Raw genomic sequence first — 25,442 nt, forward strand, 5'->3', positions numbered from 1 at the left:
GGAATAAGAAATTATATTTGGCTTTTCTARCAAGAACAGACATGCTAACCATCCAGGCCATGGGGTGGAACAGAAGGAAGAAGAACCTGGACAGAGCATTTGTCACGACTTCCACCGGAGTCGGTCCCTCTCCTTGTTCGAGCGGCGTTCGACAGTCGACGTCACCGGCCTTCTAGCCATCACCGATCCACTTTTCATTTTCCATTTGTTTTGTCTTTGTTTTCTACACACCTGGTTTCAATTCCCCCATTACATGTTCATTATTTAACCCTTTGGTTTCCCCCATGTTTGTGTGCGTGTGTGTTCTATTGTTCAGGCTGTTACTGACGGCTGGTTATTTGTTGCCGGGTTTTGTTATTTACGGCCGTTTATTTCGTGGTACCAGTATTTTTCCCGCACCGTAGTATTGTGTTTATACTGGTGTTATCTTGTATTAAATACCTTGTCCACGCATCTCAGCTCTCCTGCACCTGACTCCTTTCACCAGTTACCCACAGCCTTGACAGCATTTTCCCAAAGATACTTGAAGGTGTATTGTGTGGATCAATACATTTATTTTAGAACTATTATATCTTTGCATTTAATTTATTTTAAAATAATTAATTCTGTTTTTTGTTTTTGTCATTCTCAGGAAAAATCCAGGAGGAGACCCAGACTCAAAGTTTAAGAGTGATTTGGGTGTCGGTGATGAGACTGTGTACAACTGGACAACAGCAGTTCAGCAATCGGCTAATACAGGTAAATKAATAAAAATTAATAAAAATCCTAAATGTAACTCTCCTGGACTGTCACCTTGACGTAGTGGAGAGGCTTGCGTACTCCAATAACCCTGAGAGCTAACCCTTAGAGGGTGTATTCCACCGGCAGGTGCAATCAAGCCGGACAGGTGGAAGGGTAGGAGGCAGACAAAACATTCCCGGGTCCTCCAGGTTGGGGCTCACTCACCCCCTACAAAACAAATAATTTGTTACAGAAACCTTCACATGTTCCTCCGGGAAGTGAGTGCAACTTCTCACCGTTGGAGATATAGTGTTCATTTATAGATTTATTGTATTTCAGAGGAAACAGCTGAGAACATGGATGGTCCCCAGGTAGTACAGAGAACAATTGAAGTCCTGTTTCTTAGCATCAAACAAAGGAAACAGAACTTCTTACCGTCAGACAGGTTTGTTATTTTTAATGAATATTGAATTGCACACACTTAAGTTCTCTTTCATTTAAAAGCCATTCAATTTAACAAAATTCCATTCTCATTTTGATGACAGATGGATGCAAGAAACGACACCCTCTGCACAGAAAGATATTGGAAGAAAAGGCCAAATTAACAGCTGCCATAGAGGAGTACAACATCCTTGTACCAAATTCAGCAATTCAAAATTCAAAAGGCACTCGCACATCTGAGCAATCTTTTTTTTGCAGGTGCATGGTAACAGTTGGACAAGATGAGGGAAAAAGGAAAATGCACACTGCTCTTGATAGTATCACTGATCTTTAATGAACTTACGTATCGGCCTCCGTCAGAGCTACTGGCCGTGAGGCCGATACGTAAGCTTATTAAAGATCAGTGATTCTATCAAGAGCAGTGTGCAGTTTCCTTTCTCCCTCACCAGATTCAGCAATACCATCTGCAGATGAGATCCTTTCCGCAGACCTTCATGTATGGCCTTGGGATCTGCATTGACAAAGTAAGTAGTATGTTTGTGTGTCACAATAACTATGTTTCTGTTTTGCTATCTGTGTTTGTTCAGTTGCGCAAACACAGAGGGAATCGGAGAATGTGCAAGACCTTGCTTCACATGTGGCACTTGACCTAAGCAGGCAAAGTAGGGGAACGTTCATTAATATGTACAATTTATGTTGGCACCCTGCAATTGCTATTGTATTTAAGGAATACTTCATTGTAAACTCAGCAAAAAAAGAAACGTCCTCTCATTGTCAACTGTGTTTATTTTCAGCAAACTTAACATGTGTAAATATTTGTAAGAACATAACAAGATTCAACAACTGAGACATAAGCTGAACAAATTCCACAGACATGACTAACAGAAATTGAATAATGTGTCCCTGAACAAAGGGGGGGTCAAAATCAAAAGTAACAGTCAGTATCTGGTGTGGCCACCAGCTGCATTAAGTACTGCAGTGGATCTCCTCCTCATGGACTGCACCAGATTTGCCAGTTCTTGCTGTGAGATGTTACCCCACTCTTCCACCAAGGCACCTGCAAGTTCCCAGATCTTTCTGGGGGAAATGGCCCTAGCCCTCATCATCCGATTCAAGTGAGATCCGGGCTTTTCGCTGGTCATGGCAGAACACTGACATTCCTGTCTTGCAGGAAATCATGCACAGAATGAGCAGTATGCCGGTGTTGTCTGGTGAGGACCTGCCTTACAACAGACCTACAAAGCCCTCAGTCCAGCCTCTCTCAGCCTATTGCGGACAGTCTGAGCACTGATGGAGGGATTGTGCGTTCCTGGTGTAACTCTGGCAGTTGTTGTTGCCGTCCTGTACCTGTCCCGCAGGTGTGATATTCGGCTGTACCGATCCTGTGCAGGTGTTGTTACACGTGGTCTGCCACTGCGAGGACAATCAGCTGTCTGTCCTGTCTCCCTGTAGCGCTGTCGTAGACGTCTCACAGTACGGACATTGCAATTTATTGCCCTGGCCACATCTGCAGTCCTCATGCCTCCTTGCAGCATGCCTAAGGCACGTGCACGCAGATGAGCAGGGAACCTGGGCATCTTTCTTTTGGTGTTTTCAGAGTCAGTAGAAAGGCCTCTTTAGTGTCCTAAGTTTTGATAACTGTGACCTTCATTGCCTACCGTCTATAAGCTGTTAGTGTCTTAACGACCGTTCCACAAGTGCATGTTCATTAATTGTTTATGGTACATTGAACAAGCATGGGAAATGGTTTTTAAACCCTTTACAATGAAGATCTGAAGTTTATTTTTATTTTTACGAGTTATCTTTGAAAGACAGGGTCCTGAAAAAGGGACGTTTCTTTTTTTTGCTGAGTTTATTTACACTACACATTCAGATTTTTGGTGTTAGGCTGGCAATTGAATCAGTCGGAAGCTGGGAGCAGAGTTCTCTTCTCCATGCTTCAGAGGAGAGTCAGCAGCCTCAGAAGACACCAGGACTCTGTCCAACTGATATACAGCAAAGCTATGGGTCAAGACACCTCCCTCCTAGAAAATAACTTCATAGATGACCTCCTGGAAGAGGACAGCATTCACTACAGCTCTGATGACGAGGAATCTATCACAGACTGAAGGTGTCCGTTTGGGTGGACGCAGTTTTACTAGGTGAAAAAGTGTTCCATTTGTTTTGCATATGTGCTTTATCTGCCTTCCTAAGGAAAAATAGTTTGAACATTTTATGGAAAATAAACATATGTTTCTTCCTTGTTGACAATGTGATCATGTAGCACATATCTGAGAAGAGCGCTCGTCTGTAACTGCTTTTGCCCGGTTACATGACCAGGTGCAATACACCCCTTTAAATAGCAAATATGCAGTTGCTACATCCACTTTTGGATTCTTGAAGAATATAATTTATAAATATCTTAAACATAGTTCAACTGCCGTACCCCATCAGAACCCAAAATATAAGCTTTTTCTACTCCGATGTTTGTAAACAAAGTAAATGTAAACACACTCTAGCATGAGTCACTCATTCCACGGGTGAGCCGAGTGTCTGTGGGTTTTCGCATGTGGCTTGTGAACATTCTGTAGTGTTGTCCCATCCTGACCAGGCCAGTTGCAGGCAAGTGACAAGTGACATACTTTTAATGCGACTATTAGCAACAGCGGAGCATGTTAGTATTATTAAAATTTTAAGAAACAAATTGCACTTATGCAGGCAGGTCTGACATAGTGGGAGAATTGTGAACAGGCACGTTCATATATCTGTGTTGTTACAGCGTTTGGCTATGTCTTCGGTTTGGTCTTTCGGTCAGTTTGTTTTGGTTATGTGCATCGCAATGCCCGTGACGTAATAAACTAATGTTTCTGAATTTTCAGATGACATTTTGAAACTATTCATAAATTATTCTTGCGCAATGTTACTTTCATTTGAATGTCGTATACATTGTTGGATTCTATTAAATAATTGATGAAACAGATACATTTTTATGTTACAGAAACCGGAAAAGTTGTGAACTACAAATGTTGCGACATGTTGTAGTTTTCTTCCTAACCAGTTTGTTCTTTATCTTAGCCAATATCATTTTAATTGATGTGTATAATGATATATACATTCATTAGGACGTACATAACACTGTACTGCATCAGCACATGCCAATTCAATGTCTGAAGTAGTGCACTTTTTAAAATGTGTTTTTCGCCATAACTATTTAAGCTTGACATGTGTGATTCTTTTGAGGTCCCCTTACTGAGCCTTCATGTCAAATCATGTCTGTATATGTTAATCTATTCTTGATTAAAAAATCATCAAAGTTTGGGAGAAAGTCAACTGTTGGTGGTGCTACTGAGCACCCCATGGCCACCAGGGGTATGGGATTGCATAATTATGTCGGATTCATGCAAAGGATTATTTGTGCCAAGCCATAAAACTGAGCTACAAAAAACAAAAACATATTTTTGGGGATTCCATGACCAGACCTGACCTCTTACAAAGGTTTCCTAGGGGTGTATAAAAGTTCATGGCAGAAAACAAGTGTATGTATAGAAATGCTTATATAAACGTTGTTACATCGATATTGACGCTTCTAGAAGTTAAAAAATAGACATTCAACAGTCATTACCCGCATGGCCTTATAACCGCACCTCTATTGCCATGGTCCTCGGCACATCACTTTCCTGATAAGCAACAATGATGAAAATTTATTCTCACTGTCTATTAAAAAAAAGCTGTTGTGGAATGATTTCACTTTCATCTTAATCAAATATTTTCCGTGGACAACTAGCCTAGATACCAAGCAGATAGACGGTATGCCTCTATGCGCTAAACGTACTGCTTGTCAATATGACTCGGGCCTATATCCAACAGAAAAGAATGCAAGTAAAGTTTATGTAAGCTGTGTTGATATACACGTAGGCTTATGTATTATAATATATAGCCTAGCTGTGCCTAGCCTATAATAAACTTGGATATGAATTGTGAAGGTCAAGGTCAGTCGGCCAAAATGCTCCATTCTCATCACTTTTGATGATTCTTTTCTCTTTACTCATCAGACATTCACTAAGTACTAAAGTTGATCAGCCCAATCCACTGCTCATAACTAATATATCAACATTGTACTATGTGCCTAGGCCTCTGGTCAAACGTAGTGCACTTTCAAGGGAATAGGGTGGCATTTGGAAAGAAATGATCCAGTACCTTTATCCATTGAACTAACATCCTTGCAGTAGAAAGACAAGGAAACAAGTGACCTTCAAATCTCAGATTTGCATTAATTTGTTCCAAACAGAATGTTGTAGCTTTACTATATTGGAAAAGGCACAGGTAAAATGAAGAACTGTTTGAAGCTGTTGTACAAAACCAAAGTAAAAGACTCAATAACAAAACATAAGAATGGGGAGCATAGAAATAACGCACACTGTAGAACAGATCTACTGCTTCTTAGACTTGCTTTCAAGTAGAATGATGATCTGTAACTAACATTTCTATGTGAATTTGGTCGGGCCACCCAAAAAGTTACATATTGCCACTTTACCTACACGGTCGATGCACTGCAAGTTAACTACAATTGGTGTTGCACTAGGATTAGCCTGTAAATACAGTCACAGGAATTTCAATGTACTGCAAATTTACCTCTCCTGGGCGGTGGGGATTATTGGGGGTTCAACCTGGTTGAGGATGGGGGTGTCGCTGGTCTCCTGGGCGGTGTGGGATATTGGGGGTTCAACCTGGTTGAGGATGGGGGTGTCGCTGGTCTCCTGGGCGGTGTGGGATATTTGGGGTTCAACCTGGTTGAGGATGGGGGTGTAGCTGGTCTCCTGGGTGGTGGGGTTTATTGGGGGTTCAACCTGGTTGGGGATTGGGGTGTAGCTGGTCTCCTGGGGTGCAACTGTATCAGACAGTTCTTTGGCAGCAACAGGAGGGTTGGAGGGTTGTAGTGTGGGGGCATGGGTGTTGATTTCCACCGCGAATTAGAACATATTAAGGAAATGGGACAGACAAGTGGACAACAGTTTCCATTTAGCAGAGGTGAAMATGTATATTTAAGCATTAAGGCCCGAGGAGGTTTGGTATATGACCAATATACCACGGCTAAGGGCTGTTCTTTTGCATGACACAACTTGGAGTGCCTAGATACAGCCCTTTGCCGTCGTATATTGGCCATATATCACAAACCCCAGAGGTGCCTTATTGCTATTATAAACTGGTAATTACAGCAGTAAAAAKAAATGTTTTGTCATACCTGTGTTATAGGGTCTGATATACCAAGGTTTTCAGACATTCTGCATTCAGGGCTGGAACCACCCAGTTTATAAATAAACTTCTACACAGGATATGTGAAAAGAATGTGTTGAAATGTTGCTTGCCTGAACTAACTCCTCTACTTTAATAATAATAATTATACACGAAACATACATAGCTTTACAATTGTAGAAACTAACAAACAATCAGCAATCAACAATAAACAACACCAGACTAAACAAAAGGAAGAAAAACATTCAACTAAGTACTTTAATTTGTTTTTAACTGACTTGCCTGGTTAAATTTAAAAATAAATATATTCTGTACACTCTCAGGGTCAATTGCAACCAACAGGCAGAACATAACACAGGTTAGCGCTGGATTTCTTAAAACGATACGAACGGGAGAATACATGCCACTGCGTGTGAAAACAAACTTTGCAACCAAAAACCAACAACAATAAACCAGCAGATTAGTTGATCTCCTGTTGTTACTGTGTCAAATGAGTTAGATACCAGACAGCTGTGTCTAGGTTCTCTACTCCAGGCCYCAATGAAAAATCAATCCAGCAGGAACATTGAAAATAGTGAGGCTGGTAATTAATGGAAATTTAATGTAAAACTACAGACCCAGTGAAATGTAAGGAACTCGAGTACAGTAAACCCGAGAAGGGTACAATACAGGAAAGTAGAGTACTGTACTGAACGGTACTCTACTTTGCTGTATTGAACTATACTACGCTCGAGTTTACTGTACAGTAAAGTACACGAATACAGTATATTATAGACATCTATGTTTGGGCCACATTAGAATATAATTTGTCATTTGACATAAATTGATTAGACTATAATTGAATGAAAACTGATTATATTAACTCAATAACTCATTATTGGCTTAATTAAATTACCAATGTTAGATGTAGACAGTTTAGGAATACTTTATTTTCCTCTTTTGATAAGATATGACCATACTGTATTAAGGCAAGTTTTATTCATGGATTAAATTAATTGCCAATGAAAAGTAAGTATACCAACACAAGCTTTACATCGATAAAATGTGTAGAGTAACCTAAATTGCCACAGTAGATTATCTCTTTAGGGAGTGGTATATGGTGGCATATAGTGGTAGAAATTGAGATCAGCTGTGCGGGTGATCTTAACACATATTGATATGGTTTAATGAGAGACCACCTAGTGTTGAGATGGTGCTCAATGTTGTTTGCAATTTATCCTCAAATACTAGCTTCTGTGTCTTCATAAATTATTTCTAAACATCTTAATAATCAATAAATTGTTACATAAATACAAAATGGCCCATTATTCATTCATATCTAATTGTTTGCCAAACGTACAACCCAGGAATTGCTCAGTCATCATGATTATCACATTCTTATGCCATACATAATATACTGTATTTATTGTATGAGCTGACAGTGCTGTAAATTATATGCAATAATTAAAACCCACCAGCTATAGACAAGAAATCCCTGGCATTTCCACTGCAGTGATGAAATGTTGATGACTCAACCCAGCTAGCACATAACATTCTGTGAACCATATGTTTCAGAGCTTGTTAAGAGCATGGTTGTCCTATGGTTATTTTGCATACAACCTTCCCACAACTTTCTAGAAATGGTGCAGGATACTTGCTTAGCTTCGGACCATTCTCGGCACATTTAATAAGGAACGTTATTTTATTGGTATTTCATTACTTCTAGGAATGTTGTCCAACTGGTTTGACATTGAGAATGTTCTCAAATAGGTAAGAGAACATTAGCAAACAATGTTCTTCTGTGGGAATTTCAGTCTTTCAGCATAACATTTTCTGCAGGTTTTGTCATGGTTCTATTTAGTCTCTYTGTAGGCCAGTGACACAAAATCTCAATTTAATCCATTTTAAATTCAGGCTGTAACACAACAAAATGTGAAAAAAAGTTAATGGTTGTGAATACTTTTTAAATTACATTCTCAGCGTCAACAAAACTCTCTCTTAAGTGTGTTTGGGTGTGTTGGCCGGGCTCACTAATTGGCCACACCTGATCTTAATGAGTGCTTGTTTCCTTTGAAATAGGGTCTGTTTGAATAGACTTAAATTAACACCTTTGTATGAGTTTTTTTTAAACCATGTCATGCTAGTTCCATGCTGGCGGCACAGTGGACTAATTCTATCGATAGAGAAAAGAAGAGCATTGGTTTAAATCTCACTGATGCCATGCCACAATAAACAATGTGTTTGCATGATTAATGCCTACCCAAATTAATTTGTGCTTGGAGGTCAAAGCAGTTAACCTAAACTAAGCTAGCAGTGTTATTAAAAGTCTTACTGAAACATTCTGTGAAAGTTTTAAGGAAGTTATTAAAAAACCTCCATATATCCTTTAAATTTAGTTCAAAACATTCACAACATTTAGAGAATGATCTCATAACGTTATTTAATTACCTCCAATAACCTATAATTTCCATTCTCAGACGTTAATAAAACCTCAGAAGGAAAACTTTCAGGGAACCATAGTAAAACGTTCTCAGAACCTCCCTGCACCTAAAAATGTAGTTCCAAGAACAGGCGGAATTTTCACTTCTGTTCTCAGGATGTTTAAAAACGTTCTGTTTACCAGTCAAAACACGTATGACTTCTTTCCCAGAACCAATAGGAAACCAAAAACGTACGTTCCAACAACTTCCAATGAACAATATGTGCTAGCTGGGGAGCCAGTCCCCTCCTACAATTGTGCAGGATGATGGGGCAAGCGCTGACATATCAAACGTCAATGGTGCACGGACGGATCTCATATGGATAAAACTCTGAGTTGGTAAGCAACCCTCGTTTCCATTACATTTTGTCATTAATCCACTGTTATTGTTGAATGACCGCCATTTTCCGCTATTATGGTTTAAAATAAAGCTATTTATGGTGTCAACACGAATCATCTCTGATGGCTGGCTGCGTGAGCGGTGAGGCAACTGGTTTAGGTCTTTGACGGAAAATTGTCATGTCTCCCATAGTAATAGCTTTATTCTATTCTATTCTATTGGATTGTAGYGTTTAATATGTTTCGATAGGCTCGGATTAACAGTTTTGTCCAAACAGATTTCAGTGCGCTAAAATGAAGTGGGCGCAACAAATATCCCTTTCTATTTAAACCAGGGGTTTTTGATTAACCACTGCACCTGTTCTGTAAAACAGATAGGGCCTAAGCTGATTTATGATATCAGTCGGAATTGCACACTTCTCAAGAATTTGACAACCACAATGTGTTTTTTATTTTCCTTATTTTTTTGCAATGCAATAAGCACAATAGATTATTCTGCAGCACAATATATTGCTTTCGTATTATTTCCCATGACAATTGTGACCTAGAACAGGATTAGTGACATGGTATTGACAATGTAAGCACAYGCACATAGCAGCCTATGAAAGATTTAGAGTGTGTATTCACTATGGATCATCTGCCTCTTGACAGGGGTGGTGACCAGAAAAGCACATAACATGTGATGTAGCTCAGCCTGATCTAGAAGCATGGGGCTGAGGCTAGTTGACAAGGTAAGTTAATTCTGAGTATTGATACACCCTCAGTTACTGTTCATAAAGATAATTACAAGGCACCTGAAATGCTTATTTCTAGATTCAATTAACTGTTTTTGTAGAATTTGCTATCAAGTATAATTACTGATGCACTGTCCGTAATAGGCCTATGTTTTGTACAATTTTATAGCATAACATTATGTATGTCACATATGGTGCAAAGATGCTAAATAAACCTGAACTTGAAATATAGTGCATTTGGAAAGTATTCAGACCCCTTTTTCCACATTTTGTTACATTACAGCCTTATTCTAAAATGGATTAAATAAAACATGTTCCTCATCAACCTACACACAATACCCCTTAATGACAAAGCAAAAACTGTTTTTTATACATTTTTACAAATGTATAAAACATATTACATTTCCATAAGAATTCAGACACTTTGCTATGAGACTTGAAATCGAGCTCCGGTGAATCCTGTTTCAGTTGATCATCCTTGAGATGTTCCGATAACTTGATTGGAGTCCACCTGTGGTAAATTTAATTGATTGGACATGATTTGGAAAGGCACACACCTGTCAGTCAACCATGCATGTCAGAGTGAAAACCAAGCCATGGGGTGAAAGGAATTGTCGGTAGAGCTCCGAGACAGGATTGCGTCGAGGCACAGATCTGGGGAAGGGTACCAAGAAGGGTCTGCAGCATTGAACGTCCCCAAGAACACYGTAGCGTCCATTATTCTTAAATGGAAGAAGTTTGGAATCACCAAGACTCTTCCAAGAGCTGGGGGCCCAGCCAAACTGAGCAATCAGGGGAGAAGGGCCTTGGTCAGGGAGGTGACCAAGAACCCAATGGTCACTCTGACAGTGCTACAGAGTACCTATGTGGAGATGGGAGAACCTTCCAGAAGGATAACCGTCTCTGCAGCACTCCACCAATCAGGCCTTTATGGTAGATTGGCCAAACGGAAGCCACTGTTCAGTAAAAGGCACATGACAGCCCTCTTGGAGTTTGCAAAAAGGCACCTAAAGGACTCTCCAACCATGAGAAACAATATTCTCTGGTCTGATGAAACCAAAATCAAACTCTTTGACCTGAATGCCAAGCGTCACATCTGTAGGAAACCTGGCACCATCCCCACGGTGAAGCATGGTGGTGGCAGCATCATGCTGTGGGAATGTTTTTCAGCAGCAGGGAATGGGAGACTAGTCAGTATCAAGGGAAAGATGAACGGAGCAAAGTACAGAGAATTCCTTTTTGAAAACCTGCTCCAGAGTGGTCAGGACCTCAGACTGGGGTGATGCTTCACATTCCAACAGGACAACAACCCTAAGCACACATCCAAGACAATGCAGGACTGGCTTCGGGACAAGTCTCTGAATACCCTTGAATGGCCCAGCCAGAGCCTGGACAGAAGAATGGGACAAACTCCTCAAATACAGGTGTGCCAAGCTTGTAGTGTCATACCCAAGAAGACTCAAGGCTGTAATTGTTGGCGAAGGTGCTTCAACAAAGTACTGAGTAAAGGGTCTGAATACTTATGTAAATGTAATATTTCAGTTAAAATATATTATAGTTTTTTTATAACAATTTAATCAACTTTAGAATAAGGATGTAACATAACAAAATGTGCAAAAAGTCAAGGAGTTGAATGCACTGTAAGTCACCAGTTTGCCCTGCAAATGGGATTTGAACAGCCTTATTTGAACAGTCAGATCGACAACAAAGCACYAACATTGATCTCGGCACCCAGAACCAAATACAGTGTACACGCTGGCCAGTTAATCGATTTGTTACCTTGCTGTAACAGTCTGTCACTAAAGAATAACATACAACACAGCAATAACTATTGATGTATATAATTTACATGTACCCCCTCATCTTTTCCAGCAAGGGCAGCAGAGCCAGAAGATGGTGATCTTCGGAGCCATCTTCCTCCTGATGACCCTCCTYATCCTATATAGCTCCAACAGTGGCAACGACATCAGCCCCTTATACAGTCCCTTCAGGGCGTCCACGCCTCATCACGCCATCAAGGTCACCAACCTCAAGAAATGGGCAGGGAAGGAGGGCTATGTTGCTGTCTATGGAAACAAGGTAACTCACACTCAGGGTTGGAATTACAGAGAAATTCTATGGAACCTCTATTTAATCCTGGAGACCTGGTCAAGAAGGCCACTCTAATATAAAACACATGGGAGCTCAACCAAAAATATATATTTTTTCATCATCTTGTGCTCATAGGGCAGAACAAGTATTTAATCAGAACAGACAGTACACTACAAACAGGTAGTGGAGAGTGGGGTAAATGAGCCGTCTAGGGAAATATGGTATTGTTTCTAACAAAGATATCTACATATTTCAGGATGTTGTGTATCCCTCAAGAATTAATATAAACATTACAGGTATGAGGTAAGTTGAGCTGTGGCACAGGGTAAGTTAAGCCGAAATGTCAGTACTGCATTAACTTTACTGCCGTCAGAAACCCGGATCCGGGAGCACCCCCCACCCCAACACACTGAATTAGCAATAGATAGCATAGCTTACAAGAAGTAGAAATAGTAGCATCTAAATATCATTAAATCACAAGTCCAGACACCAAGATGAAAAGATCAGACTTGTGAATAAAGCCACCATTTTCAGATTTTTAAAATGTTTTACAGGGCAAGACAAAATATGTAAAATCTATAGCTAACACGTTAGCCAAATACACCACCATTCTAACTCCATCAAGTTCTTACTCCTTCAGGTGCTAATCACAATTCGGCTCAACTAAGATATTGATGCCATAACCTAAAAAAAAAAAACCATTCAGATGACAGTCTGATACATATTCATGTTAGGATAGTTTTTTTGTTAGAAAAAAGTGGCATATTTCAGGTAGAAATCAAGTTACAATTGCACCGACCATCATCACAATAAATCCACTAGAATTACTAGATAGAGCAACGTGTAGACCCATTACTCATCATAAAACAATTTCATAAAATAGACAAAGCATAGCAATGGAAAGACCCAGTTCTTGTGGATTTCAGACCATAATTTCAGATTTTCCTAAGCGTTTTTCCAAAGCGAAAACACAATAAATCGATACAGTTAGCATACCACAATGTTCCAACGTTACCCAGAGCATCGATTCCAGCCAAAGAGCGCTATAACGTAACCACCACCACCGCCAGAAGATATTAATTTTTTCCGTAACCTTCCTCAGAATTCTTTCCCGATGACACTTCCCTGTAACATCATTTTACAACATACAATATACAGTTTGTTCGAAAAGGTGCATATTTAGCCATAAACCGTGGTTTACACAATGAAAATACTAGGAAATCAAGCTCAATATGTCTGACGTCATCTATAACAGAGTGATCTATGTTTAATTTAAAAGCTAATCATATACTTGATAAAAATACAGGGTTGACAGGAAATCGAAAGACAAATTTAGTTCTTAATGCAACGCGCTGATTTACATTTTAAAATTATCCTTACTTTTCAAATACAGGGTTGGCCCAAGTGAGAGCCTATAACCAAACAAAAAGGCGATATGTTCGTTTAAAATATTTCGACAGAAACACGGTTTATCAATATTAAATATGCCTACTTTGAAGCTGATCTTCCATCATATTCTTGGGGGGGGCCGCCCACAAAAAAAAAATTTTGGTATCCTTTCTATTTTATAAACGTCTTTTGGTCGATAGATTGTCCTCTGTCCTTCGAAATGTCGCAGCAACCACGACAGACTCCCTAAAACGTGTGGTCCAAACTTTCAAGGAAACGCACAAACAAAGAAATTCTCAAAATCGCACTAAACGGATATAGAATTGATAATAAAACGGTTCAAATTCACTACATTATGATGTTTTTCCACAACTATAACGACTGAAAACATGACCGAGAACATATTGCTGGTTAGAAACGCACTTTGGAACGACGACAAGGTCCGATGGCCTTCACCTTGAGGCGCACAGTTGAGAAGAACGTCTCTGTCTACATTTTGTCATTTATAAATGGCTGTGAAACGTCCCCATCCACTTCATTGAAAACCAACGCTGATGACGTAACAGACACCCCAGAGGAATACGTAGGCAGTGTCGGTTTCTTCATAGCATTCACTGTGGCCTTATAAACAGACCCCAAAGATCAGAAGTAAAAATTTCTGAAATCTCCTGAACCACGTATGAAAAGTGCTGTAACTGAATTGTTTTCTGTACCCACTCAGAGACAAAATTCAATCCTATAAGAAACTAATAGACTGTTTTTTATATCCAATAATAAACAATATTACCATGATGTATTGTATCCCGATTAAATATATTACAGTAGAGGAAGTTTAGCCTGTGCCAAATGGTAAAAAATGTTAAGCTCGAACTCAGCTTACCCCTCAGAAATTAAGTATTACCACTACCTTTTTAAACTATGTATATCTTTATTTCCCAGACACAATTTAACACAATCCCAACCACTTTTTTGTCTTTTTAATAGTTTGGAGCATATTTTAACACTGGCTTACCACATAACAAACACTTACTTACACATACTAACTATTTTTTTTTTTTACTTCTTTGATATAAGGGGCAGCATTTTCACTTTTGAATTGCGAGCCCATAGTGAACTCCTCCTACTCTGTCCCAGATGCTAATATATGCATATTATTATTACTATTGGATAGAAAACACTCTGAAGTTTCTAAAACCGTTTGAATGATGTCTGTGAATATACAGAACTCATATGGCAGGCGAAAAACCTGAGAAAAATCCAAACAGGAAGTGAGAATTCTGAGAAGGGTCGATGTTAAAGTCATCGCCTATTCAATTCCCTGTAATATATGGATCTGTTTGCACTTCCTACGCCTTCCACTAGATGTCAACAGTCTGCAGAACGCTGCATGAAGCCCTAGTGTGATGTGGGGCCGGATGGGAGGTGTTTCAGTCACTGGTCTGGCAGATTGCCAGTTCTTGCACACGCGCTTTCCTCATGATTTTGCCTTGCGTGCCATTACTTATACAGACATGAAGAAATGCTCCGGTTGGAACGTTATTGGATATATATGATAACAACATCCTGAAGATTGATTCTCTACTAAGTTTGACCAGTTTATTCGACTTGTAATATAACTCTTTGAAGTTTTCGTCCGACGTTTGCCTGCATCTGCGCGAACGTTTGGACACGTGTACTACACATGCTAGCAAAATTAGCTAATGGACATAAGTAATGGACATTATCGAACAAAACAGCGATTTATTGTGGAACTAGGATTCCTGGCAGTGCATTCTGATGAACATAATCAAAGGAGGGAATATTTATGAGGTAATTTCGTATTTCTGTTGACTCCAACATGGCGGAGAAATGTTGTAAAATCTGAGCGCTGTCTAGATTATTGCATGGTGTGCTTTTTACGTAAAGTTTAAAAAAAATCTGACACAGCGGTTGCATTAGAACAAGTGTATTTTAATTCTGTGTAAAACATGTATCTTTCATCAAAGTTTATGATGAGTATTTCTGTTATTTGACGTGGCTCTCTGCAATTACCTCGGATATTTTAGAGGCATTTCTGAACATGGCGGCCAATGTAAACCGAGATCTGTGGATAAAAATATGCACATTATCGAACAAAACATAAATCTATTGTGTAACATGATGTCTATGAGTGTCATCTGATGAAGATCATCAAAGGTTAGTGATTAGTTTTATCTCTATTTCTGCTTTTTGATACTACTATCTTTTGCTGGGAAAATGGCTGTGTTTTTCTGTGGCTATGTACTGAGCTACCATAATTGTTTGTGTGCTTTCCCCGTATATCCTTTTTGAAATCAGACATCTTGGCTGGATTCACAACATGTGTAATTTTAATTTGGTGTCTTTCATGTGTGATTTCATGAAAGATTGATTTTTATAGTAATATATTTTGAATTTGGCGGCGCTACATTTTTTCTGGATTTTGGTCAAGTGGGACGTACCGTCCCACCTATCCCAGAGAAGTTTTAACATAGGCACTGTTGTTACCTCATATCTCCTGATAACTGCCTTAACTTACCCTATGGCCATTGGCTTCCAACTTACCCTATGGCCATTGGCTCAACTTACCCTATTGGCCAACTTACCCTATGGCCATTGGCTCAACTTACCCTATGGCCATTGGCTCAACTTACCCTATGGCCATTGGCTCAACTTACCCTATGGCCATTGGCTCAACTTACCCTATGGCCATTGGCTCAACTTACCCTATGGCAAACATTTACTATATTAGCCCACAGTTACAAGTCATACTTGAGTAAAAGTAAAGATACCTTAATAGAAAATGACTCAATTGAAAGTCACCCAGTAAAATACTACTAGAGTAAAAGTCTAAAAGTATTTGTTTTTAAATATACTTAAGTATCAAAAGTAAATGTAATTGCTAAAATATCTTAAGGATAAGTGTAAAAGTATAAATCATTTAAAATTGCTTATACTAAGATGTTTTATGTATTTATTGATAGCCAGAGGCACACTCCAATGCTCAGACATAATTTACAAATCAAGTATTTGTGTTTATTGAGTCTGCCAGATCAGAGGAAGTAAGGATGACCATGAACGTTCTCTTGATAAGTGTGTGATTTTTGACCATTTTCCTGTCCTGCTAAGCATTCAAAATGTAACGAGTACTTTTGGGTGTCTAGGAAAATGTAAGGAGTAAAAAGTACATTATTTTCTTTAGGAATGTAGTGATGAAAAAGTAGTAAAATATCAATATCCCCAAAAATGACTAAAGTATTTCTACTTAAGTACTTTACACCACTGCAAGGATGCACTTTCATGCTAGGTTTAGGACCTCATATTGAAGCTTATAGAGACCCCAACTGATGTACAGAACAATCTTAAAATGATCTACTTTAGTTTTTATACAAGCATCATAAAACCTCTAACAAATTCTTTGGACCTAACTTTCACTTTTTCCATGTGATTTTATCCTTCACAGACTCTATGGAATGATGACCTCTTCCTAAATATTTGGTCAAATTATTAATTTTATGTATGGTTTCCTATTAACGAGTGGCTCAATATATCCCTTTAGCTCAACTTACCCACCATAATAATATGGTGGTAATAATCATATTAATGTGCAGGGCACCCTTGTAACAATCAGTATAACATATAAAAGTACACCCACCCACAAGCCTAAACTTTACTATTTGCTTCCCCCAAAGGGTCAACTATTTTTAGGCCACCTCCAAAAGTCTAGTTGTAATTTGAACCATGTTCCCGCTCACACTTGCGGCATCAAGTTGTATCGGTGGATAATTTTTTTTTAACACTGGTTAAATGTAGCTACGTACTGCATGATTCATAGACACAATCATGCACAGCCCAAAAACAAAAAATGCAGGAACATCAAGTCCAAAATGAAGTAAAACTGTTGCACAGTCCATACAACTGTGTTCATATAGCTGTGTATAATTGTGGTGTGCTTGTTTACAGTACATGTGCAGTGTATGTTCATATTTGTGCATGGGTCTTTCATTAAATGTGTCCCTTTTGTGTAGTGTAACTTGGTGGGGGGGGGGAAAACGTTCAACTCAACGCACATGTTCAACTTAATAATTAAAATGTTTTCCCATCTCAAGAGATACAATAAAAAAAAGACTAGTAAGTGCCTATAATGTGCCAAATAAAGTAGCAGGGTTGACTTAAAATCAGCTGTAAATCCCTTTGTGACAAGGGAATGGAAGCTTCCCAGCTAGCACATTTGGTTCCTTGGAAGTTGTGGGAACGTTTTTGGTTTTCGGTTGGTTCTGGAAACAAAGCCATACGTTTCCTGACCGGTAAAACAAAACGTTTTTTACACGTTCTGAGAACGCAAGGTCAATTTCAGCTGTTCTGGGAATGTACATTTTTAGGTTGCAGGGAGGTTTCATTAACGTTTGAGAATGGAAATTACTGGTTGTTTTGAAGGTAATTAATGTATTGAGAACATGTTTCAATAAGACTTTTAACCTCTCTGCGCACAGATCCCTTTAGCGGGATCATTTCCCTAAACAACCGCTGAATTGCAGGGYGCCAAATTCAAAAATATTACTAAAAATATTTATAATCATGCAATCACAAGTGAAATATACCAAAACACAGCTTAGCTTGTTTTTAATCCACCTATCGTGTCAGATTTTGAAAATATGCTTTACAGAGAAAGAAATCCAAGCTTTTGTGAGTGTATCAATCAATGCTACAACAGCTAGCCCCAAATTAGCATGGTCACAAAAGTCAGAAAAGCAATAAAATTAATCGCTTACCTTTGATAATCTTCGGATGTTTGCACTCACGAGACTCCCAGATACACAATAAATGTTATTTTTGTTCGATAAATATTACTTTTATAACAAGAAAACGGCATTTAGGTTGCGCGTTATGTTCAGAAAACCAAAGCCTCGTTCCGTTCGACAAAAATTCCAAAAAGTATCCGTAATGGTAGTAGAAACATGTCAAATAATTTTTATAATCAATCCTCAGGTTGTTTTTAACAAACATACTCGATAATATTTCAACCGGACCGTAACCTATTCAATAAGAAAGAAAAGGAAAATGGAGAGCTCCCCTCTCGCGCACAGGAACTATTCAGAGGACACCTGACTACTTTTGAAAAATCTCGTACATTTTTCTAAATAAAAGCCTGAAACTATGTCTAAAGCCTGGTCACAGCCTGAGGAAGCCATTGGAAAAGGAATCTGGTTGATACCCCTTTAAATGGAAGAAAGACTGGCCAGGAAACACAGATTTTTAAAAAAGAATATCACTTCCGGGTTAGATTTTCTCAGGTTTTCGCCTGCAGAATCAGTTTTGTTATACTCACAGACAATATTTTGACAGTTTTGGAAACTTTGGAGCTTTCTATCCTAATCTGTAAATTATATGCATATTCTACGATCTGGACCTGAGAAATAGTCCGTTTACCTTGGGAACGTTATTWAAAAAAAAACAAGATAGATTGAGAGTTTTGTTGAAGCTGAGATTGGAATGTAGGATTTTAAGTAACATTCTTAGAATGTTCTTTGAACGTTACCAATGTTTTTATGGAAGTTTCTCAGAACATGACATTAAATAGAACCATGAGAAAATGCTATGCTGAAGTACTGAAATTCCCACCTACAGTGCATTCGGGAAGTATTCAGGCCCCTTAACATTTTCAATATTTTGTTACGTTACAGCCCTATTCTCAATTGTATTACATCATTTTTTTCTCATCAATCGACAAAGTACCCAAAAAATTGAAATATCTACTTTACTTAAGTGTTCAGACCCTTTACTCAGTACTTTGTTGAAGCACCTTTGGCAGCGATTACAACCTCAAGGCTTCTTGGGTATGATGCTACAAGCTTGTCACCTGTATTTGGGGAGTTCCTCCCATTCTCTGCAAATCCTCTCAAGCTCTGTCAGGTTGGATGGGGAGCATCACTACACAGCTATTTTCAGGTCTCTCCAGAGATGTTCAATCGGGTTCAAGTCCGGGCTCTGGCTGGGCCACTCAAGGACATTGAGACTTGTCCCAAAGCCACTCCTCCGTTGTCTTGGCTGTGTGCTTAGGGTTGTTGTCCTGTTGGAAGGTGAGCCTTCGCCCAAGTCTGAGGGCTCTGGAGAAGGTTTCATCAAGGATTTCTCTGTACTTTGCGCCGTTCACCTTTCTCTTGATCCTGACTAATCTCCCAGTCCCTATCGCTGAAAAACATCCCCACAGCATGATGCTGCCACCAACATGCTTCACCGTAGAGATGGTGCCAGATTTTCTCCAGACGTGACGCTTGGCATTCAGGCCAAAGAGTTCAATCTTAGTTTCATCAGACCAAAGAATCTTGTTTCTCATGATCTGATAGTCCTTTAGGTGCCTTTTGGCAAACTCCAAGAGGGCTGTCATGTGCGTTTTTAAGAGTGGCTTCCATCTTGCCAGTCTACCATAAAGGCCTGATTGGTGGAGTGCTGCAGAGATGGTTGTCCTTCTGGAAGATTCTCCCATCTCCACAGAGGTACTCTGGAGCTCTGTCAGTGACCATCAAGTTCTTGGTCACCTCCCTGACCAAGGCCCTTCTCCCCTGATTGCTCAGTTTGGCTGGGTGGCCAGCTCTTGGAAGAGTCTTGGTGGTTCCAAATTTCTTCCATTTAAGAATGATGGAGGCCACCGTGTTCTTGGACTTTCAATGCTCCAGACATTTTTTGGTATCCTTCCCCAGAGCTGTGCCTACACACAATCCTGTCTCAGAGCTACAGACAATTCCTTGAACCTCATGGCTTGGTTTTTGCTCTGACATGCACTGTGGGTCCGTTTTATATAGACAGGTGTGTGTCTTTACAAATCATGTCCAATTAACTGAATTTACCACAGGTGGACTCCAAGTTGTAGAAACATCTCAAGGATGATCAATGGAAACAGGATATACCTGAGCCCAAATTTCGTGTCTCATAGCAAAAGGTCTGAATACTTATGTAAATAAGGTATGTGTTTTTTATTTTCTAAATTTGAAACAAATTCTAAACCTGTTTTTTACTTTGTCATTATGGGGAATTGTGTGTAGATTGATGAGGATAAATGTTTTATTTGATCAATTTTAGAATAAGGCTGTAACAAAATTTTCAAAAAGTCAAGGGGTTTGAATACTTTCTGAATGCACTGTAAGAAAAATATGGTTCTCAGAACATYTAGGCTAGCTAGGTTGTTGTGTGCAACAGGGAGGAGCAACTGAATGTCTATCTATGGATTTCTTAGAGCTTGTGAGGGGCAACTGTCTGTCTATGGGTAAAAGGGTTGACGTGTTATGCTTGACCCACTTAATTTTACACCACAAAACACCAGTAGAAACAGCTCACCTGCTTTTGAACTATGATTTGACTATTAGATGTTAAATGTTTAATTTGAAAATCTTTTAAAAAACATATATTCAAATGAGAGTTTTTGGGGTTACGTGGGTTAAAATCTTCCCGAGAAATCAGAGTGCACAGAGGGACATACATTTTGGCAAGTCATTATTCATATAAAAATCAGATGTATTGCATGTTGCATGTGGTCTATATTAAAGGGCACTTCATTTAATATAGCAGGCTTTTAAAATCCACTTAAATATCAAATGGATAAACGGGGACTCATTTCATGGAATGACCCGCATGAGAGAAAGAGAATTATATACTGTATATATTTTCTGACATTTCTCCATTCCCCTCTCCAGAATATGACCCTGCACTGCCACCACTGTGCTCTGGTGACCAGCTCCAGCCACGTACTGGGCAGCGGGGCCGGACCGGAAATCGACCGCACCCAGTGTGTGATCCGTATGAATGACGCCCCCACCACAGGGTTCGAGCGTGACGTGGGCAACCGGACCACTCTCAGAGTGGTGGCCCACTCCAGCGTGTTCAGGGTGGTCAGGCGGCCCACCGAGTTTCTCAACCACACGGATCATAAAGCAAACTCTGCGGTCATATTCTGGGGACCGCCCACCAAGATTGGTAGAGAAGCTAAAGGAACGCTGTACCGTCTGATCCAGAGAGTGAGCATGACCTACAGTAACCTGTCCAGCTTCACAATCACGCCCAGCAAGATGCATAAGTTTGATACACTCTTTCAGAAAGAGACTGGGCGAGACAGGTGGGTAAAAGGGATGAAGGTGGGAATGAGGATAGAACAATGGGGATAATGCAAAATTAATTCAGTTTCATGAAATTTCAATTCAATATGGAATTCAGCTTCAATTCATGAATACAAATTATAATTGAATTCTAATTACATTTCTTAATGATGATGATCACAACATGAGGATTTTCCTGGCATCTAATGATAGAAATGCCCCTATCAAGAAATACAAAAGCTTTCTTCTTAATAATTATTTTTTTCTCACTAACATTTTATCCTACGGTTTCCTTCCAAAGAGCGAAGTCTCAGTCCTGGTTGAGCACTGGCTGGTTCACCATGGTGATCGCCATAGAGATGTGTGACAATATTAAAGTGTACGGGATGGTTCCACCCAGTCACTGTGGGTGAGTATGAACAAGGCTAAACATAACGATAAATCACTAATAGCAATCTATCAATCACTTAAATCAAACTATTACATTGTGTAATCCTAAATGTGTTCAGTGAGCAAATGGTTCATCTATAATACTCATTATTATGAAACCATTGTCTGCAATTGACAGGATTGCTTTCATATACACAATGTAATATTATGTATTATGATTGTGTTTCTATGAAAGAAGCATGACGAAGACTTTTGGGTCGAAACGTTGCACTGTAAAACAGCGAGGGGAGCATTCGACAGTGTGCGGGTATCTATCTTTCTTGTTTACAAAGGAGCCATAGAGTTATTGCTACCCATTATGTATGCTGATTGTCTTGGAGCACATTGTCAATGCAATCATTTGTAACGCCCCTTCTCCTAGAAAAAAGCCCCAGCCCAAGAAGATGCCCTACCACTACTACAAGCCCAGGGGCCCAGAAGAGTGTGTCACCTACCTGCAGAACGAGAAGGGCCGAAAGGGGCCCCACCATCGGTTCATCACGGAGAAACAGGTGTTTGCACACTGGGCCAAGCAGTATAATATCACCTTCACTCACCCCACATGGTGAGATGACTGGTTCCTCTCACAAGGTATGCCCCCTTCTCTGAATGGTAGTAATTGTTCTTGGGAATTACTGTAGCCCTGTGATGACTAAGTATTTCTTTCACATATGAAGCTGTGAGCTTGGTTTGTAACCAGTAATATAAATTAGAAATGTGTTTTTTATTTTACAAAGCTAGCTACAAAAAAGTGTCAAATCTAAGTTTTACAGGAGTTAATAGTGTTTTTCTGTGTACAGTAGAAAATGAAATTCCACACTCTTGCTGTACACAGAAAACAACTATAACTCCTGGAAACTTTTGATTTTATGCTTTTTTTATAGCTAGCTTTGTAAAATAAAAAACACATTTCTAATTATAGGGCAACTGATGTTTATTGTAAATAGAAACGACAACAAAAATATTTTTACATGTTTCTAATGTTTGTTTAAAAAAAGTCCTCAAAAGCAAATGTTATAATACAATATAATATCAACTTTCTCATACTGAGGGGAGATTGTATTATCCAAGACGTTAAAGGAATTCATTTCAGAGACATATGCTTATAGACAGTATGGCTCAAATTAGGTGACATGTTTGTTGCATTACGTTATCCAATCAAACCTTGTGTGGCTTTCACTTAACACAGTAAAAATGCCAACATCAGAACACTTTAAGCTTACATTTATAGCACTGTAGGTTGGCTCGTGCCAACCCAATGGAATCATAACATGCCTGTTGAATGTAGGGGTGTGTGAGGTTCAGGCATTCACACAACTGTGCTGTACTGGATGCAGAGTTCATTTTATCCCGTCAAACCATGACACAGACAAACATTGTCTCGTCATCTTTGACCCTTTACCTCTGTGACATCCCGAGGCATGCAGCTGTTAGAGTTTGAACGATCCAAAAGAATGTATTGCGTTATTTGTTAGCATTGTGCAGATTGACTTGTTATTCTTCATGAATGTTCTGTAATGTGTGTCTTGAGAACAAATAACATTTGAAAAAAGATGCATGTACATGACGTTTACATTTGCATGGAATCCTATACACAGAGGATAGTAGAAACATAAGACAAAAGGGTAACAGTGGATATAGATGGAACACACCTACTGACCAGATACAAAAGACAAGGAGTACCACCAAGAATATCTCATGATTCTTCACTTGTGCTGTGATCTTCTATCCTTGAATAAAAAATGCTGATGGCACAGAATGTCCATTCATTTGATCCCAGAAGTATATAAAAGGTGTGAATTATTAGTCATTTTGACTTCCTTTCAGTGATGGTTTGTCAGTGGCCACTTCCTGTTACGAACCGTTGGCCTTGTCTGGAAATGTGGCTGCGATTTTCTTCCTCAGGTTGGACATCGAGATCAAGATGACCTCCTGTGGAAAAGACCACCGGGTGGATCAGAGAAACAGAATAAAGAAAGGTCAGGCTGAATTCCCAGCTGATATAATGAAAGATAACAGGCCCCGAGTTTTTCCTTACCATGTATAGAAACCAGTGGAGGCTGGTGACTTGAAAGAGTGAGGAAGGATGGAAGAACCACGGTATAGGCTCGAACCGAACAACAAAGCGCATTTGAAAAATCATCAAAGACAAATTATTTTAACCGGAAATGTTTATTAAAGACATTTATAGTAAAAAAATTATGGGGAATGGGAATGAGAGAGCTACTTTGTCACGCCCTGGCCTTAGTATTCTTTGTTTTCTTAATTATTTTAGTTAGGTCAGGGTGTGACATGGGGAATGTATGTGTTGTTTGTAGTGTCTAGGGTGGTTGTAAGGTTTAGGGGGTTTATTAGAGTAGTTGGGTTTATGTTTAGTATAGTAGTCTAGCTGTGTCTATGGTTGAGTATAGGTATCTAGGAAAGTCTATGGTTGCCTGAATTGGGTCTCAATTAGAGACAGCTGGTTATTGGTGTCTCTGATTGGGAGCCATATTTAAGGCAACCATAGGCTTTAGCTGTTTGTGGGGAATTGTCTATGTTGAACGTAAGTAGTTTGTGTGTGCACTTGCGTTTGTAGCTTCACGGTCGTTTGTTGTTTTTGTATAGTTTGTATAAGTGTTTCGTTTCATGTTCATCTTCGTCGTTATAATAAAAGAAGATGGCTTATTTTCCACATGCTGCGTTTTGGTCCGTCTCTCCTCCACACGATCGTGACATACTTACACTGTTGGGAAGGGCAGAAGTGATTGTATGAGGCATGAGTAGGTGTTTGGAGGCTTGACTTCAGTGCAGGACAGGCTTGAGGTGTTCAGAGGCTTCAGTGCAGAAAAAAGTTAATCATGGATGGATGATGTTGGAGAAGAACCCAACTCCTCCACTAAGTGCAGGACAGGATTTGACTGGGAAGACAAAAAAAACACACAGTTAGACAAAAGAACAAAKAATGAGTTAGTCCAAGCAAGGAGTAAAATCACATTGATGTGTAATAATGTGATCGTGTATGTGATTGACTCTTCATAGTAATGAAAGAAAATGTATAGGGGTACTCACAGTACTTGGGGAGGAAACATTCATTGTGCCAGTGGATAAAATGGTTCTTCAGAGGGGCACAGGGCTGTCCTGTCTTTTTATTTAACTAGGAAAGTCCGTTAAGAACAACTTCTCTAGGGTACGTGAGACGGTAGCGTCCCACCTCTTCAACAGCCAGTGAAACTGCAGGGCGCCAAATTCAAATACAGAAATACTCATTATAAAAATTCAGAAAACAAAACATTTTACATAGGTTTAAAGATTAACTTCTTGTGAATCCAACCAAGGTGTCAGATTTTAAAAATGCTTTACGGCGAAAGCATACCTTACGATTATTTGAGAACATAGCCCAGCAGACAAATCATTACAAACAGTAACCAGCCAAGTAGAAGAGTTACACAAGTCAGAAATAGAGATAAAATTAATCCCTTACCTTTGATCTTCATATGGTTGCACTCAGCAGACATTCATTTACTCAATAAATGTTCCTTT

At 39.3% G+C, this 25,442-nt stretch overlaps 1 protein-coding gene and 1 long non-coding RNA gene across 5 annotated transcripts in view; one reads left to right on the forward strand and one right to left on the reverse strand.

Annotated features, from left to right (window-relative positions):
• The first annotated feature begins 9,095 nt into the window (after positions 1-9,095).
• Positions 9,096-22,864, forward strand: LOC112080666 (alpha-N-acetylgalactosaminide alpha-2,6-sialyltransferase 6). Of its 4 annotated transcripts, none has more exons than XM_024146509.2 (7): positions 9,096-9,190; positions 9,842-9,921; positions 11,797-12,003; positions 21,093-21,511; positions 21,793-21,900; positions 22,117-22,188; positions 22,303-22,864. In XM_024146509.2, the coding sequence occupies exons 2-7, from the start codon at positions 9,898-9,900 to the stop codon at positions 22,487-22,489; spliced, it is 1,017 nt and encodes a 338-aa protein (XP_024002277.1). In that variant the 5' UTR covers positions 9,096-9,190; positions 9,842-9,897; the 3' UTR covers positions 22,490-22,864. The 4 variants fall into 4 exon arrangements, with proteins under 4 accessions (XP_024002277.1, XP_024002278.1, XP_024002279.1 ...); XM_024146510.2 differs by having other exon boundaries at positions 22,120-22,188; XM_024146511.2 differs by lacking the exon at positions 22,117-22,188.
• LOC139027450 (uncharacterized) overlaps positions 22,780-25,442 on the reverse strand; it is a 143,460-nt gene continuing 140,797 nt past the window's right edge. The window contains exon 2 of the long non-coding RNA XR_011479532.1: positions 22,780-24,639. This is a non-coding gene — a long non-coding RNA (uncharacterized lncRNA). The remainder of the gene's footprint in view (positions 24,640-25,442) is intronic.

Source organism: Salvelinus sp. IW2-2015, unplaced genomic scaffold, assembly GCF_002910315.2.
Source record: "Salvelinus sp. IW2-2015 unplaced genomic scaffold, ASM291031v2 Un_scaffold16416, whole genome shotgun sequence".
NCBI lineage: Eukaryota > Metazoa > Chordata > Actinopteri > Salmoniformes > Salmonidae > Salvelinus > Salvelinus sp. IW2-2015.